Raw genomic sequence first — 19,065 nt, 5'->3', positions numbered from 1 at the left:
TAACAAGGTTTTGAGACATCAGGGCGTAAAGATAAAGATTAGCCGTGGCCAGTACCTCGTCGTGTGGTGCATGCTGACATTTGACTAATGCCAATGTTGGCCTGGACTTGAACCTGAGGAACGACATTGCCATTAGGTACATCTCACTGACCCACTGGCAGGACACCGCTTGTGGGAAGTTTGGTAAAAGATATAAAAAACTGTATTAGTTTCATCATTTGATAGAGTGCTATCTTTCCCATTACATTGAATGGGAGGGCCTTCCTTCACCTTCAGATCTGCTTTCACTCTTTGGAGTAGTGGAGAAAAGTTGAGATTCCATTCCATCTCGGGAAGGAGTGCAATATGGATCCCCAAGCAGTGGCAGCTCAAGCATCTCAGGAATGGACATCTGCCATTCGACGCATTCCCAAGAGGGAAGGAGTGAGACCAGCACCGAGTTAGCGTGATTGACCCGCAAACCAGATGCCTCCTTGTAGAGCTGGAGAATGCGATGACATCATGGCTCCATCTCCAAACGGTCAGACAGAGAAAGGAGGATGTCATCCGCATATAAAGCGATACGGTCATCATGGCCCCTATCCCACATCAAGCCCCCAACCTGCGCATCGCAGCAAACAAGTCATGCCAGTGCTTCTATAGCCAGGGCAAGGAGAAGGGAGGAGAGGGGCAGCCCTTTCTTGTACCCTTTGAATAGGGATGGGTCCGATACCTCTGAGTTAATTTGTACCCGGGTAGTGGGGTTTGAGTAAAGCAATTTGATGTAGCCACAGAAGACCAGTCCATTGTGTCAAATGCTTTTTTCAAAATGTATCAGTAGTAGGGCAATAGGTGGCGTCAGGAGGTTTCAGATAGGCAGTGCAACATGGAGTCACCAAATGCAGTGCCTCGTGCCCCTAGCTGGCATGAAGCTGCATTGGTCAGGGTGGATAAGGGTGGTAGGGACTGCTTTCAGTTGGGTAACTAGTTTCTTAGCAAAAGCATTAATTTCCCCATCGATCAGTGAGGTGGGCTGGTAGGTCACACAGGCATTGGATGGCAGGTTTGACGTTGGAAGCAGGGCAATTTTCATCATGTGAAGCTCGTACGGGAAGTGGCATTTTTTTGTAGCTTCTTCGTAAAGTGTGAGCAAGAGTGGGGAAAGGATGTCTCTGTATGTGCCATAAAAGTCTGTGGGGTAGCCATCAGAGCAGGGTGTTTTCCGGGTCGGCAAGTCAGCAATGGCAGTGGCCATCTTGTTGACTGTGATTGCTCTGTGTAACTCGTGTCATTGAGCCTGTGACATCTTAGGCAGGGGAATGCTGCCCAATAAAGGGAAGGTCCATTCAGCCTCTGGTCTCGGAACTGCCACGTACCACTCTCTGAATTTGTCCGCAAATGTCTGGACTATGACTGGGGTAGGCTGGCCAGGTATACCCTCAGCATTCAACACCCCAGGGATAGCATGGGATGCTAAGGGTCTGATGGCAAGCCGGTATAACAGCTTGCCATTTTTGCCTCCAAATGTATATATTATTGCTGTGGAAAAGCACCAGACAGGCGTGCCTCTTCTAGTGATATTTGCCGAATCTTGGCACATCGAAATGCTATCTGGTGAGAAATCTCACCATGAGGGTCATCTGGGAGTCGTGTTTCTAACCGCGGGGCACGCGTCTCCAGTCAGGTCATACGCTGGAGCCTATCTTGTTCCTTCTTTCGGCTAACGCTCCTGGCATACCCTCTAATGGCAGCCTTTCAGGCCGCCCACAGTGGGCCCACCGACTCCACCGGATCCCCATTGATTTCAAATTAGGCCATCAGTTCTTTGACGAGAGCACTTGAACAGTTCTCATCTTTTAGGTGCCAGGTGTTAAAGCGCCACATGGGTCATTAATGAGGGGTCCTGCCTCTGAATCGGAGAGGCACAGGGGAATGGTCAGAGATCCCCCTAGGGAGAATTTGTATCTCCAAAACATGCTAGCAGTCACTGACCGGAATGAATATAAAGTCTATGCGCGCAAGAGAATGGTGGGCAGGTGAAGTATGCATGCATTGCTGTTGTCTGGGATGCCACAGCCTCCACACATTGCAAAATCCCATGGTGTCCACCCACCCAGATAACTGAAGGGCCTTAGGACACATGTGTCTGGATGGGACACCCGTGGAGTCAATGCTAGAATCCAGGACAACATTGGAGACCCCTACCACCACCATGGTGCCGACTGGGAGCATAAGGAGAAGGTTAGTTAGGATGTGAAAGATTGACTCACTAGTCAAGGGAGGGTGCAGATGCACATCAGATTGAGGCCCTGTCCCTCCACTCTACCCTTGAGGGTGAAGGAGTGTCCCCGGTCATCGGAAATGAACCAGATAACGACTATTGGAAAAGAGCAGTGAAGTAGGATTTCTACAACTCAGGAGCCCCACATGAAGCTGGTGTGGAATAGCCTGTCATACCCATGACGGAGCAGAAAGGGGTATTGAGCACCCATTCAGACACAGAAGGGATCATCTCACTCGAACAGCAGTTCTAACAGTCTAACGTTGGTGCCACGACAGTAGAAGACCTGAGGCAGTAATCCTATCCACTGCCCACACTGGGCTCCTGTTGGACTTTGCCCTTTCTGCAAGGTCATCCCTAAACTTTTTGCCTTCACCCTCCTGTTTTTGGCTTTAGTCCATCTCTAACAATACTCTCTGCACGATTTGTGAGAATTCGACTCTCAATTAAACCCTGCATCCGAAATGGAGGGAAAACCAATATTTTTCCATGTCGCACCGAGCCTTTCCTATGCCAAGGCAAGCCCCCAAGTGTCCAGAGGAAGAATTTCTGGACACTCAGGGGCTTACCAAGATGTAGGAAGCGCTCGGTGTGGCATGGAAAAATATTGGTTTTCCCTCCATGTCGGATGAAGGATTGAATCAAGAGTGGAATTCTCACAACTCGTGCGGAGAGAGTTGTTAGAGGTGGAATAAAGCCAAATTTATCAATAACACCAAGGAAGATGTTGGTCTACAGTTCTGAGTCCTGAGGAGATCCAGAATAAGAAATGGGTTTGAAATGTGTTGACAAGTTACCAACCAATGTGTGCAAAATAATAGGTTCTGTTACCTAGGGTTTGATGCAATCTAAAACTTACATAGTCATTTCCCGGGTTTTTAACCAGCCTGAATCACCACTTAGGGCCATATGTATCATCAAACCATTTTGCATTTCCTAAATAGCGAATTTTAAGGAATCGCTATTTAGGAATTGCAAAATGGTATGTATGAACAAAATCGCTTTTTTATAGCGATTCCTTACCATTCCTAATTTGCGATTAGCAAATTGCTAATCGCAAATTACCCATTCCTTTCTATGGGCCAGGAGGCCCATAGGAATGAAGGGGCAATTTGCAATTAGCAATTTGCTATTTGCAAATTAGGAATTCTTTCAAGGGTGCAGGGGTGTCTCAAGAACACCCTGCTGGACCGCTGAAAATAAAATTTGGGGGCATATGGCGCACATACATGCCCTAAGGGCATGTATGAGCGTCATATGGCACCTTTGGTTTTTTGGAAAAAAAGCTTTTTTTAAAGAATTCGCAACTTACCACCAAGTAGAAGTTGGTGGTAATTTGCGAATCCTTATGGGCATTTTTTGAATATTTTTTCTTTGATACATTGCATTTAAGGAATCGCAAAATTTGGGATTCCTTAAGTGCAATCGCAAAATAAGGAATAGCAAATTTTGCGATTCCTTATTTTGCATCAAACATGTTACATACATACCATTTAGCTAATTACCATTCGCAAAGGCCGAAATTAGCTTGATACATATGGCCCTTAATGAGGAATTTTGCATGGTAGATTAAGTGTATGTAAAATAGCATTTCCTCTTGGGCAGCCAAAATCAGAACTGCATCAGTGGTTGTGGTACTCGATATGCTGTTATGTTTTGTTACGGAGTGTATTTTGTTTGTCCTGATGTGGGGTGGTTTAAATGTAAGGTACCATATTTTTGTGATATGGTCATATGTGTATTGCAATTTTAACCAAACATTGAAAAAATTGTTATAACTAAGGAATTGAAAAAATAAATGGTGATCACTGCTATTAGGTATAGTTCTCACGAAAACAAAGGTTTGCAGAAGTATAGTCCGTATTGGAATTTGTGTGGTGGTTGCATTTTCAGTGGCTTTTTGTAACTGACTTATAGGGGTCCAACCCCTATTGTAGATGGTAAACTATTAGAAAGTTGGTATTTTCTTGTCCTAATCATTTGATGCCTGCAGCCAGTATCCTACGTCACATGACTAGGTGTAGCTTGCAGTTGGTCTTTGTGTATTGCTCCCAGACAGTGATACAAAGGGGTAATAGGTGATGGCAGGACGGCCATCTCTGACTTGTAAGGGGTAGCAGCTGTCACCTACCACACAGGCACATTACAAAAGCTCTGCCTTAGCACACTTCCCACCAGTCTATTGTGCCTCCAGACAAACTGGGACCAGGGCAGGAAGGCAGGAAGTTCCAAACCGCTCTGGGGGCGGAAACCTCCAGAACATTTTCCTATTTCAAAGTTGGCTACAGTTATAAATATTTGACCCTTGGGGTGGCAACCTCCAGGACATTCTCCTACTTCAAAGGTGGGACTAAGTATAAATATTCGAACCTCGGACCCAACTCTATGGTACACCTCTGGACCTGTGGAAGACTCAGAAGGACTGCTGTTCTGCTCTGCTGCAAGAAGGGCTTCTACTTTGCTGCCTTGCTACCTTGCTGCCCTGCTGTCTGAGTGAAAAGGACTAGGCCTGCTTCTTGAACCCTGGACCACCAGAGTGACTAAGAGCTAGTTGGCTGGTCTCCTGATCAGAGCCTCAGAGACAGAAAAGGCTCCAACCACTTGGAACCCGGCACCTGGACTCAACTTCCACCCTATCACCAACCTCCCTTTACTCTCCAAAATCACTGAAAGATGTGTAGCTGAGAAACTCACCCAACACATCAAGGACAACAATCTTCTAGACAAATTTCTATTGGCTTCAGTCAAGGCTGCTGCAGCGAAACAGCATTGCTACAGGTTATCAACAATGCCCTTCGAGTAATGCTTCTGTAGTGGGAGCTGCAACCTCACTCCAACCATCACAAACTTCATAACACACTAAAACAAAGAATGGGAATGAAGGTGTAGTTCTTAAGTGGCTTGAAGCTTACTTAATGGGGAGATATCAGATGATTAAAATTGAAAACTGTCTCTCAACTCCTAAGACTGAGGATCAGGAGTCCCTCAAGGCTCTAGCCTTGCTCCGACCATATTTAATCTTTACATTGAACCGCTAGGAGTCCTGCTAAAAGAGGCTGGGATCCTTTATCACCTCTATGCTAACGACACCCAACTCTACCTCAAAGTGTGCACCGCACATGACACCCTCTTCTTGCCACCACTCAAACCATCATCCAAGAAATGATGACGTCTCATCACCTAAATCTGAATCCCTCTAAAACCGATTTCCTTCTTATCTCTACCTCAAATTCACCACCTCCTGTTCAATCATGGATGGATAAACTGAATGTTCCTAACAATAAACCTACCATTGTTGACAGTGCCAAATCCCTAGGTGTCATCCTGGACAAATTACTTTGGAGACTATTACGATGTCAGGTGAATGCACCGTCTTCGTAGCGGGGCCAACAGACCTCCGGTTGGCGGTCCCGACCACCTCATTATGATGAGGCCACACTATGGGAACATGTGTTACAGTCATAAACCAGCTGTAGTACATGCTCCCATAGAATATGTGAGGTGGTGTTAATCCCTGCACCACGTGGCGGGCACCTTGAGATGCCTGCCACAGGATGCAAGGAATAACAGAGGGGTACCATAGGTGCCCCCTTGGCCACCAACCAAAGGCCTCAAAGGAAAGAGGGACCAGCTACAGGCCCCTAATACATGCTTTCCGACAGGGTTTCTATGTCAGAAAGACCGGCATGGAAACCCTGCTGGAAACCATACATCATTACCCGGAAGGTGTAAACCCCTGTCCATTTGGATTACAGGCTAGTTCTGAATGGCGTACGGGCTCTTTGAGCTCGACAGAAGCCAGCCGGAATGAAATGCTGTTTCAATTCCGACCGGCTGAATCAAAATTAGCGGGTTGGAATTGAAACCGATGAGGTCAGTTGTAAAGCATTCAACCTATATTTGGAGTCCTACATCGTAATAGGCCCCTATACCTCCAATCTCAACCCGAACACGAAGGCCAAGAATGCACACTTCCACCTGCGCCTTCTCTGGGGAATTGACGTTACATTCCTGAGCAGGACCAGAAAACTCTTCTCCATTCTTTGGTACTTTCCAGACTGGACAACTGTAATTCTCTCTTTGCAGGCCTCTCCAAGACCCACTAATCGCCTTTAAAAACCATCCTTCACTTGGCTGCATGTTTAGTCTACAGGGAGAAAAGATCTTTGAACCACCACCTCTCTCCAGAGCTTCAAAACTGACCTTAAAACTCTTCTCTTCCAAAGAACTTTTTTGCTCAATAATCACTTCTCGCAAAGCATGCCCTCACATTTAATGGCATGACCCGGCATGTTGCATAACATTCGAGAATTTATAACAACCTTTCTGCTTTAACTCTGTAAATTTGTAATATGTATTTGTGTAACCTTAATCGTGTTAAATTTTCTAAATATACTATCTGTAATAAATACAGCAGCGGCTCTTCCGCCATGGGGGAGGAGCCTTGCCCCCCTGCCGGCAGATTTAAAATAAATAATAATAAACCCCGGTTCATTATTGTTTTATTTTGTTCCCAGCCCCAGTCTAGGAGGCGGGCCTAAGGGGATGAAAGCACCAACCGGTAGAGGTTTGGCTTGCTGTCTCAGGCCGGCCGAACTGTCATGCGCACTGAAACTCTCTCCAGCCCAGCTGCCTTGCTGGGTTGAAGACAGCAAAGCACAGGCTCCCAGTCTCCCTGAGAGCGCAAATCCTTGCCACTCAGGCCAATCCTGATGCTGCTGACATGCATGAGAGCAATTTCAGGATTGGCAGCAGTGGAGGCTGGGAGCCTGTGCCATCAGTGAAGCAACGAGAGGAGCAAAAGACGGGTGTAGGCAGCAAGTAAGTTCTTTTTCCCCCCCTTTTGTTGTAGGGAGGAACAGCCCCTAGCACCACCACGCAGGGCTAAAGGAGGGATGCAGGACAGCAGGAAGACAAGCACCAACCGCCTCCTAGCCAACAAGGAATATACTGGCTGGGGAATTACCACGAGGGATAGTCTCGAACTGAACACGGGCCCTGGCGGAGTCAAGGAGAAGTGGAGCAGGAGGTGCAGAGAGTCCCCAATTCCAACCAGAGCAGGGGGAGGAAACTAGTGCACCAGTCAGTCCCAAGAGCCAGGAAACAGCACCGAAAAAGCTTGAAGAAATGAGTGCGCAAGCGTCTTCGATGATAACTCCTATCCCATTCTTACCCAAACCGGGAGAGCCCCTGATGAAATGGGAAGACTGGAGAGAGTATATTCTCAACTACTTAGAGGCCCTGGAAGATGAGAATGAAGAGGCATTCACAAGCAAAAGGAAAAAGAGAATATTACTGCACCATCTGGGCCCGGAAGGGATAGGGTGTTCCAGAACCTGGTACCCAAGCCCCAACAAGCCGCAGATGACGATGTATTTGCGCACGCCATAGAGGAACTTAATGAGCATTACAGGCCAGTAGTATGCACGTCCATAGATTGGTATAATTTCCAGCAGCGGAAACAAGAAATAGGAGAGTCAATTGACGAGTGCGTGGCGGCGCTGAAAAAATTGGCGACGACATGCAAATTTGGTGCGTTACATGACGAGTTCATCAAGGACCAGATAGTGATGCACACCACTAACTAAACAGTGCAAGATAAGTTGTGGGCAAGCAGTGATGCCACGTTAAAGGAAGTAATTGCAATAGTAAAGAAGGCTGAGCTAACAAAGAGATGTGCGAATGCAGCTAAGAGGGAACCAGTCGTGAAGTCTATAGTGAACAAGGTCGATGACGAAGAACCCATGGGAAGGAACAAAGGAGCGGTGACAAACAACAGAGGACCCAACAAATGGATGGGGAAACCAGCGCAGCAAGGAAAGCAAAACAGAGGAGCCAGGAACGCATACTATTGATGTGGCAGCCAGGCCCACGAGGCCTACGACAAGAGGTGCCCGGCATTCCGAGCGAAGTGCATGTTCTGCGGCATAGTAGGGCACTACGAAAAGGTGTGTCGGAGGAAGGCCGGCCGCAGCACGGTGAAGTATGTGGATCAAATCCCCTGAGGATGCAGAGGAGAGAAGGCAAGAGGAAGAGGACACGGTGCTGTGTATAGAGAATCAGGTACTGGACGTGCATGGCCGAAGATCGAACAAACCGCAGTGCCACATGCTAATAGGAGGAGTACAGATAAGCATCGTGGTGGACTCAGGGTCACCCTACACAATCGTACAAAGAGCTGTATGGAACGAGAAGTTCAAGCCCCACTTGGGACCACGACTGGAACCTCGGGATATAAGACCGGTCTCGTACACGGGAGAACGAATCCCCATGGTAGGATACCGGAGGTTGAATTTTGAATTCAGCAGACGGAGTGCGTAATGCAAACTGTATGTGGCGGAAAAAGGCCCATCGGTCCTGGGCTGGATGGATCAAGGAGACCTGGGCATAAAACTGGACCCAGGGGGAGACATACAAGTATTGATGACGGCACCGGAACAGTGGCCAAACCTAGAAAAATTGAAGAAGGACTTCCCCAAGGTGTTTGGCGGGAAAGTCGGGAAGCTGGAAAAGTTCATGCACAAGATAGAACTTAAGGACAATGCCATTCCTGTGTCGCATAAAGTACGAAACATCCCCATTGCAGTGAGAGAAGTAGTGCAACAGGAATTGCGGGGCTTGAGAAGAATGAGATAATTGAGCCCATAAATTGTGCGGAGTGGCTGGCGCCCCTGGTGGTGGTAATGAAGCCCAATGGCAAGGTCTGGCTGTGCGTGGACCTGAGAGAACTGAACAAGTGCATTGTGGTGGAAAAGTTCCCATTAGCCCGCATCGAGGAAATGCTGGCCAAGACCAAGGGAATAAAATGGTATTCCACAATCGATCTGACGTCGGCTTATCACCCTTTGGGAGGCGGGAGAGGGCGGGTCCATGGGGGCAGCAGCGGCAGGAGAAAAAGGGGCAAAAATAAAAGAGGCTAATAGGAGGCAAAGGAGAAAGGACAAGCAGAGGGAAAGAAGGTAAATAAAGAAAAACAGGCCAAAAGGGAAGGCAAAATAAAGGAAACAAGCAAACAGAGGGAGGCAAAATAAAAAGGAACCAAGGAAGCAGGCAAAAAAGGAGATAGAAGCGGAGCGAGGCACAGGGACCTCGAACAGTGCTCAGAGGCAGTGCTAGGGGCAGAGGCACTCACGAAGGACCTGCTGTAGTGTTGCGATCTGACGTCGACTTATCACCAAATAGCATTACACCCGGAAAGCAGGAAGTTAACATCATTCATAACACCCTTTGAGTGTTATCAATTCTGCAGGATGCCGTTTGGACTGGCCTCGGCGGCGGCTGTCTTCCAGAAATGCATTTTCTTTTTAAGGACATGGAAGGAGTTCAATACTTCCAGGACGACATCCTGGTAATGGGGAAGGACAGGAGAGACCACGACGCTAAATTAGCCTGACTACTGAAGGTGCTGGAAGAAAAAGACTTGACAGCAGAATGGGAAAAGTGCTGTCTAGGGGTGGCTTCAGTCACATACCTTGGACACGAAATAGGGGAGCAAGGGATTACTCCCAAGAAGGATAACGTGAGAGCCATCTGCAACGCCCCGTCTCCTTCCAGCAAGGAAGAAGTCAGATCCTTTCTAGGGATGGCTGAGTACTACAGCAAATTTGTACAACACTTTGCCACCAAGTGACATCATATGAGACAACTCACAAGGGAAAGACGGTGTTCGCATGGACTGAAGAAACACAAAAAGAATTTGAGGGGATCAAGAAGGATGTCAGTCAAGCCATACCCCTGCAAGGGTATGACCCCCAAGGACAAACGGTGTTGACAACAGATGCCAGTGACAAGGGACTGGGAGCAGTCCTAATGCAAGAAAGAAGAAACGGAACAATGGAAACCTTAAGCTTTGCATCAAGAGCCCTATCAGAGACAGAAAATAAGTTCAGTGTCATAGAAAAGGAGATGCTGGCAGTGGTATGGGCCATGGGCAAATTATGCCAATTCTTGTGGGGCACGAAATTCCACCTGAAGACGGACCACAAACCACTAGTAAAAGTACTCACGTCCAGCGGACATGCAAACGCTACCCCTAGGATAGCCAAGATGACCCTGAAATTATTAGAATACCGATATAACGTGGAGTACATTCCTGGAAGTAAGAATAAGGTAGCTGACTGCCTTAGCAGAGCGGCAGCGATGGAGGAAGCAGTAGAAGGGACAGAAGAGAGTGAAGAGATGGTGGCTTTGGTGGAAGACCTGGAGAAAGTAATCAGCAACCAAGAGTGGACAGAAGCGTATGAAGAAGACCGGGACATCCAAGAAGTGAAGGAGTACATAGTTGGCGGGCGGCCTGAAAAAAGACACATACAGACAACCCTCAGGAAATTCTATGAAGTGAGAGAAGAATTGTCCCTAGACGATAAAGGAACCTTCCTGTATAGAGGAGACAAAGTTGTACCTCCGGCAGTGTTAATACCCCGGTTATTGACGATACTTCATGAAGGGTACCTGGGTATCGTGAAAACCAAGATGAGAGCTAAGCAGGGATATTGGTGGCCAGGCATGGACATACAAATGGAGAGACATGTGAGAGAGTGCGACCAATGCCAACGAGCGGATAAGACGATGACGCTGTTGAGGCCAGCACTAGGAAAATTCACCAACCCAAAGAACCCATGGCAGGAGCTCTCCATAGACATATTAGGACCCATTCTGGATGACCAAGGGACTCCAAAATACTTATGTGCTGGAGTGGACAGATACTCGAAATGGCCTGAGGTGCACATTCAAGAGGAAATGGACACTGATACCATACTCAAGTTCCTCACTGAGACCTTCCTCAGGGAAGGGATTCCCAAGTCTATATTAAGTGACAATGGTCCCCAGTTTACCTCAGAGAAATGGCTCAAATATATGGAGAGAAATGGGATTGTATCCAAACATACTTCCATATATCATCCGGCGGGTAATGGACAAGTAGAACGCTTCAACAGAGTGCTGATGGGGTCCATCCAGGCAGCCATCATGATGGGTAAGGACTGGGAAAAGGAGGTATTGAATATGATATGGGCCTACCGCATTACCCCGACGGGCACGGGGTACAGCCACTTTCAAATCCTAAGAGGTAGAGATCCCTTTACGAAAGATAACTTGGCGTGGAAGGAGAAGACGGTAACCAGTAAATGGTCCCCTGCTGTGGTGCAATACAATCTGGAGAAAGCTCAAACAATATATATGGAACATTATATTAGGAGGAAGAATTTGAAAAAAAACAGCTCTGGAGAAAGGAAATGGGTCAGGGTCAAGTTGGCAGAGCTACAGAAGAAAGGTGGCAGCAAATACAGCCGACCCTTACAAGTAAAAAAGGTATATGACCGAGCAGCGTTGCTCAGTGATGGGAAGTGTGGTCCCAGGATTCAATGTATCGGTGCAATAAAATATTACGATGGCTCCCCGGAGATCGGGAGCAAGTGGTGACAGAGAAGAGGTCACTGGAGAATGGCAGCATGAACCAGGAAGGAGAAGGAAGCATGGAGATGGCAGAACCGGAAACAGACTGGAGGGGCAGTGAAACTCCAAGAGCCGAGGTACAACCCCGAGAAGAGAGAGAGACTCCCGGCAGAGAGAGCCCGAGCACTTAAGAAGGTAGAGATATGGGATCTACAATGGTCAGTGCAAGAGACGTAACGTCCAGTCCAGTAAGACGCACAAGGGGGGGCAGATTGATTGTGAGACTGTGTGCTGGGAGAAGAAAAGTAAAACACACTACTTAGAAGGGGGTCCAAGGGCTATTTTAATGACTCACAGAAAATCCTTTACACCAAAAAGTACCCAGGAGTCAAGGATATATTCTACTCATAGACAACCAGCTACATGACATAAGAAAAGATTGTGGAACAAATGTGATTAAACACGTAAATTCATTTAAACCTAAATTCGTGCAACACGCAACCGGGGTGAGAATTTTTCCCATCAGTGGTCTCTCTGTACCACCACTATTTCATCATTTGGGTTCTCCTTACCCAGGAGTTTGTGTGCACACAGTCTCACAAGTTGTAAAGGAAAGACTGTGCGAGTAAGAAGACTCCACAGTAATTATTATACAAAGTGGTGTCAGTATGGTGTTACAACTGAAAAAGCAGTGCAAGTGAAGATAGTGAAGTGAATAAAATTAGGTGAGACTGAGTAGAGTAATTGATTTTAATGTTTTCTCTCAGCTCCCTAAACTTAAAAACAATAGTGTAAAGTGAAAAAAAGCAGATTTAACATAATATCTGCTCAGCGAGTGGTCGACATGTTTCTGCAATTCCTCTTCAGCCTAAGAAATTGCCCAAAGGTGCTCCTTATTTACCTGAGCTGCAGCCAGGTGAGGTGAGGCGCTATCCCCACAGAAATTGGGTGAGTGATATCATGCTAATTGATTCGTAATGACATGAACACTAGAATATCACTACTATAGAGTGTATTCTCTGACAAAAATGTGTGTTTCTTCTCATTTTCTCTCCTTGTTTGCATGACTACTCTACATTGTGGAGGAGAATCTGCACCTGACAAACAGGTGATATAATTTCTTTTTATCATTTTTCACATAACTTTACAGCAGTAGCAACATCTAGGTCCTGATGAATGCAGAGGATCTCTTCCTTCATGCTACGTCATCACGTAGCGTGAACTGCGGTGAAAGGCGCGATTAGGCGCGATTAGAGAGAGCCGGAGCCCGAGCAGTAAGGTGGCAAGCTCGGCGCTCTCTGTGGAATATAGCTAGTTAACCAATAAATAGTGTTCATGCACATTTACGTTGTCCTGTCTTCATTGGAGAACACGAAGACATTACACTTGCGTGATAGGAGACCATTGAATTGGGTAACAACAAACATGTTATTCAGCGCCAAGATACCTGTAGTGGTGAAAGTGCGCTTTACAAATACACATGTTAGAAATACACATGTTATGTTTCCTCACCAGAAAGTCCGTGGTCTTCGTTGGTAGTGACTAGACAATGTTGTATCATTTTTTTAATTCACTAGGGAAAGCTTAGCAGGGAAGCAGATTTTGCTCCTCTGCAGAAGCGCTACGAAGCCTTGAGTGAATCCTTGAGTGCAACACCAGGGCGCACAAGGTTATACACTTCACTCACCCTCTCGCTGGGTCTTCAGGGTGCCCTCAGAGGTGTGCAGGTTACACCTCTAGAGATACTAACAGCATTGTTCATACTGTGCTGTCAGGCTGCATTTCTCCACAACTCTGGGGCACCCGTACATATATATGTGTATTTTGTGTGAGAGGAAATTAACGCAAGACAGGAGGTGTACAAGAATTGTGTGCCTAGTGGTACATTTGCAGCTTAATATGCATGTAGGTGTAGTTCGGCACCTACATAACACTGTGCATTACCTAGATGCCGAACCCCACCAGACAGGCAGTGCCGGGAGTGATGGAGCTGAAAGTATTGAATTGTCATGGATCCTGGTCTACTGCTTGTGCAGTTAAGGCAAGACTTTAGACCCCGTTCATTATACCTCAACTTCCTTTTATGGCCACACTGGCAGCATCAGCTGCTCCTGCCTGCTAGTAATTCGTCATAACTACGCGTCCACCTTGTTAAGAGGTCCTGTATCTGATACACTCACAATTCAAGCCACAAACGTATGACTGTGTCACTTACCCTGTTGTGTGCCCTGCCCATGACTGCCCAGTCATAGGCCACGCCATTGGGTCAGGTGACTGTGCAAGCACGTGTAGATGGCTTGTTTGGGGAAAATCATGTTTGTGGAGTGGTTGTGACATTTGTGCACCCTGATGTATAGTGCTGCAAAGCTGAGAGCTCCGCAGTGGTGAGTTACAGAAGAAGCTCATTTGGCCACAGTGCTCCTTGGAACAAGTGCTGAAAAAGGCTTGTTGTCACTACAAAGATCACTAAACTCCACTGTCGGCTGCGACTCCTTGTGCTCACCTGGCAACTAAAACTTACCCCTTTACAGGGAAAAGTAAGGAGCACTGGAAGGGTGGAACATTTGATATGGGGTTCGGATTGCCTACTGCAGAGGTGGAAGGGGTTTTCTCTCAGTTAATGTGGGGTCCAGGGCATCCGCTTGTGGTGGTCAGGAGGAGGCAGCCCTCCCATCACCACTCATACGTAGGGTGCATTGCTAAATCACAGGTGTACACAGGGCGTGCTGCCCTATTGTGCTAACCTTTTGTGAGAAGTTGGGCAATGGATTTGTTTACTTATGGGAACCACTCCTGAATGACAGATGCATCGCTTTTGCATATCCAGTGGAAAAACCCTGTTGCTTTAGGCACTCTGCCACTACTCGCTCAAAAGAACCCTTCTCACCAAAATACTTTCCAAAGGAAAAACACACCTTCAGGTGCACGGACCCTATTACCTGAAGCGCACCCCACAGCGAACAGAAACCTTCTTTTCCCCATGGAGCACTATCCCTCCTCAACCAAGCCTGGAAACGTAACCCTTACGCGGTCTCTTCTGCAGCGGAGACCCCTCCTTGCCTGGTTTTTTACACTAACCTTCCACGAAATGACAACTCCACTTACCTTGTTGTGTGCACTGCCCCTGGCTGTTCAGAGCAGGAATAGGGATGAAGAGCTGCATCTCATCCATCAGGAATGCTACCGCTGCCAAAACAGACTCCTTGGCCACGGTGATGAAGTAGTTCTCAAAGAGGGGGAATACACTGAGTTTGAAGATCTCCCAGAAAACCAGCAGTCGCTGGGACAATGCCGCTGGCAGGATGGAAAAGGCACTGGCCAACCTGCTCTGGAACGATGCCCAGTACTCCAGCGTTGCAGCCAGGGAAGCAGTGCTGCTGGAGGAATCCAGGACAGAAGAAGCTCTACTGCTAGCTGCCACCGGGCATGATGCTGCTGGTGCTTCTAAACTTTTGAAGTTGGTGGCACCCGAGGTTGGAGAGGACTGATTTTCACGGGGCAAGATCAACAGATTACAGTCATCTTTCAGTATACAGCCTGTGAGTGTTTCCAGTGCTTGTTGAGATATTTCTGGAGAGCTTGGCTTCCAGAGCTCAGGCAATATTTTGAACATCTTCAAGTATCCTGACATCGCAGATCTTCCAAGGAAGCTGGCCAGGGTGGCCAGGACCAGATCTTCTTGCAGCGACCCTCCAAGAAGGAGCCGGGCCTCCTTGGATGAGCTTCTCTCTGCTGTTATATTATTAGATCTGGAGCTACGACTGTCAGAAACTGATGCCTGGTCACCAGTCCTATCCTGCAGGGATGGTGCTTGGCTACTGCTTCCATCAGCAGCAATCGGGCCTTTCTCCCATGACTCAACAGTCTTCTTCTCAGCTGGTGGTTTTCGATGGATCATGGTTGGGGAGCCTGCAGACATCGTCTCTGAAGAGATAAGAGTAGGACACATTAGACTGCTAGAGAGAGGAGGCTGAGGGAAAGAAGATGGTTCAAGTAAATAAAATGGAAAGTGTGATGGCACGATAGACAGGATAGATTTGAAGCAAAAGAAAATAAATACAAAGGGCAACAATAAAACAAATGGCATAGACAGAAAAAGAGAAGGGAGGTAAAGAGGAGAGAGACACAGTTGAAGGAAAATCAGAGACGAGGATACATAGAAGAGCAAGAAAGGAATACAGACAGAGGCAGAAATGTTTTAAGACAGTATATACACACACAACAACGCTACTGGGGAACTCCAAATGCAAGAAAAATTATCATGACAAGGATCATTTACAAACTGCCACTTGCCTATGAAGTGCATCAAAAATAAATTAAAGGAAGGGGAGGGCAATGTCCGTAACCCATGTTATGGTTCAGGAAATTAAAACAGGACATTAAAAAGGCATTTGGGTTGTCGTATCTACAGCCCTATGCCTGTAAATCCTTTAGTAGTTTTTTTGGTTCTCTTAGTTCAACTTTGGCATCTGGGGCCTTCTGTGACCATGAGGTCAAACACAGATTATTGGATACAATAAATCAATTGAAAATATCTTTATTCGGTTTTACATGGAAAACCATAAAAGTGCAAGTAAAAACATACCATTATTGTCTTACATGTAAACATTTGATGCTTAAGAAAAGAATCACATGTCTCAGTACCCACTCCTGATGGCTAATTGGAGTTAGTTCGAATATAGTAACTCAGGCTACGTAAATCGGATAATACAAGCCTACTTTGTGGCCATCCCTATTAATGGATTGATTACCTGATACTACTCTTGGTTGTTCCATGAATTTCATATTTAATAAATTTTTAATGCAACCATAAAGATTAAAAAAGATAAAACATTAAGAACAATTCATCCTTTATAAATATTACAAAATTACGTTTCTCGCAGCCAATTGAATTCTTTCTAAATTGTAATCCCTAACGGCGGTTAAAACATGTTTTAAATAAAATAAATAGTTCTGCACGATCGGACAGCAGCACAGAGAAAGCGAACTATAGCAATACATGTTTCATCATCTGAGAGACCTTGTAATGCAAGCATGGCTTGGGCACTATATTTATGGTTCTCGCTCTCATTAGTGGGACCAAAAAGCTTTTAGTGTATAACGTACAGAATTTACAAAAATAAAACCTTCCACTGCTGAGACATAACCTTGTTTCTTCTGCCCAAGACCATGTTTTTATAATTTCTCCTCATACAGGTCATCTCTTCATGATCTCGGGAGTTCTTACAGAGGCCTAAAACGTAGTGAACAGTTAGTTGGCCAGTGAGCATGCATGGTCAGACCACCGTTGCATGTTGCATGGGTCTAAGAGGCTTGTTAAGAGTTGTTTTAATCTTCTCACACAGGCCTACAAAGGCACAGACTACCTTCCCCTGTTCCTTATACACTTATAGACAGGTCGTTGCCAAGGCAATGTTCCCTGTGATTACCTTTTCCAAGAATTGTTTGGGGTCAGCAAATTTCCAGCATACTCTCATGTGATATCGGAGGATGCGCATATTTGACTAGACCCTGCTGCGGGTACAGGGCTTTCTCTGGCTAAAATATCGAATTCTACTATGACAATATTATGATCGCCGAATTGGGTCAGTATGATAGTGGTATAGTTTAGACTATTGGTCGGTTTTCGAGAGATAAATATATAATTCATGATCGCTGCACAATTTCTGTCTCTGAATGTTGGAATCGTTATGCTATCCCTACCGGCTATCTCTAAAGCGTTGTGCATATTTGAGAGGTCTAATAATGCCTCTAGCTCTTTGCCCCGGGTATCCCATCCCATGTCAGACATTGCAGGAGGACTATTGCTTCTAATTGGGAGCTTGGCGTTAAAATCGCCCGCCAGGCAAACGTATAGTTGGTGCCCTGTGTTTTCCTTTACATCTCCACTAAGGTGGAGATGTAATCAAATATAGCCTGCTATTTTTTGCTGGGAGTACTGTAAATATCGTTATTATAAAATTTCACAATGTGTAAATCCAACCCCCATATACTACTATTTGAAAGTTTCCCTCCTTTACTAGAAGAGCTTCTGTTCTACCTTTGAGTAGTAGATTTACCCAAATAGAAAGCCCCCATGATGTTCTCCCTGATTTAGTTGGTACTGCGGGGCAAGAAACACAAGCAACCCCATCAAGAGCAATACGAGTAATAACACATGTTTCTTGAAATAACAGAATATCATAAGTGTTTATTAATGACTGCCACTCTGGGAGTAAGATCTTTGAGTGGATACCAGCAATATTCCAGGTTAAAATTGATAATGGGCGTGAATTGCTAAGAACAAGGGAAATTTTGGACTCCTCGGGGTGCGGCGAGTTTCAAAGCAGTGTTGAAGAGTCTTGAGCCAGTTGTATCTCTATGGACAAGGCAGCAGGAGGTTGTGTATTCTTCCCGTATACATTATTCCATTGATCCAGCAGACCCTTTAGAACTATGGCTTTCCCTTTCAACAGACAAAGTCAGGCCCACACTCATGAAGACATTTAGGACCTGATGTATAAATGTTTTTTGAAGTTACAAAGCCTGCAAGTCAGAAAATCACAAGGCTTGGCATCTTAAAAACACCTTTGAGCAACGTAGCAATGTGCAAAAGACATTTTGGGAGTTGGGAAAGTAAATATTCTCTTGCAACCCTTACCCAAGTGTTAGGGTTGCAAGAGAAGAATAGTATAGGAGTGTTCCCTACCTCCCCATCTTGAGCGTGGTATGTATTAAAGAATTATGACAGCAAATTGGGGTAGAAACTGATTCCTTGAAACTGATTTGCAATGAGGATACTGTTCTTGTACTACATTGGTTGTACTGGAGAATCCAGTGAGTGTGCAGTTTGCACATACTAGTTACAACCGGTCCAATGGAACATCAGGCTCAGTGGGCTAGTCCTGCCTTCCAGAGCTGTGACAGCTAGCTTTCTCATTAACTCATATGGGCAGTGGAATACTCTGCCTGCTGGTGGAACGGTAAGACTCTTTTTACGAGTGGCCCGTAATAATGCCCAATATTCCCAACCCCCATAATTTTATTTATTTTTATAATCAATTTTATTGTTTTTTTAAACAACAGAATACCAACAATAATCAAATACAGCATATTACAGTAGTTATAGGACGTCACCACGTTATATGTCCGGAAAAGAGTATATTTGGAGTACATGATCTCATAGAATCCCACATAATACATACAGTTCCTGAAGTGAGGCGCTTTTATTCTGTCTGACCCAACCATTTGCCCCAAACCTTGCAGTGTTTAGCCGGTCACCCTCTGGCTTTATACATAGGCTTCTCTTGTGCTGCACACCAGTCCACCCCCTTCGCCATTTCGATATACTAGGCGGGACAGGGTTTTTCCAGCTGGCACCAATGTCCCTCCTAGCCACCACCATGGCTGTATTAAGAAATAGTTTATGAGTT

The 19,065-nt window shown here is 45.9% G+C and overlaps 1 protein-coding gene across 1 annotated transcript in view; it reads right to left on the bottom strand.

The window, feature by feature from the left end:
* LOC147733335 (uncharacterized) overlaps positions 1-15,572 on the bottom strand; it is a 496,040-nt gene extending 480,468 nt beyond the window's left edge. The window contains exon 1 of the mRNA XM_086956338.1: positions 14,759-15,572. Coding sequence (XP_086812464.1) covers positions 14,759-15,572 — 814 coding nt within the window. The remainder of the gene's footprint in view (positions 1-14,758) is intronic.
* Between the last annotated feature and the right edge of the window lie 3,493 nt (positions 15,573-19,065).

This window comes from Lissotriton vulgaris, chromosome 2_1 (assembly GCF_964263255.1).
Source record: "Lissotriton vulgaris chromosome 2_1, aLisVul1.2, whole genome shotgun sequence".
In the NCBI taxonomy this organism is placed as follows: Eukaryota; Metazoa; Chordata; class Amphibia; order Caudata; family Salamandridae; genus Lissotriton; species Lissotriton vulgaris.
Note: the sequence above shows the minus strand (reverse complement) of the source record. Positions and strands in the feature narration are given on the sequence as shown.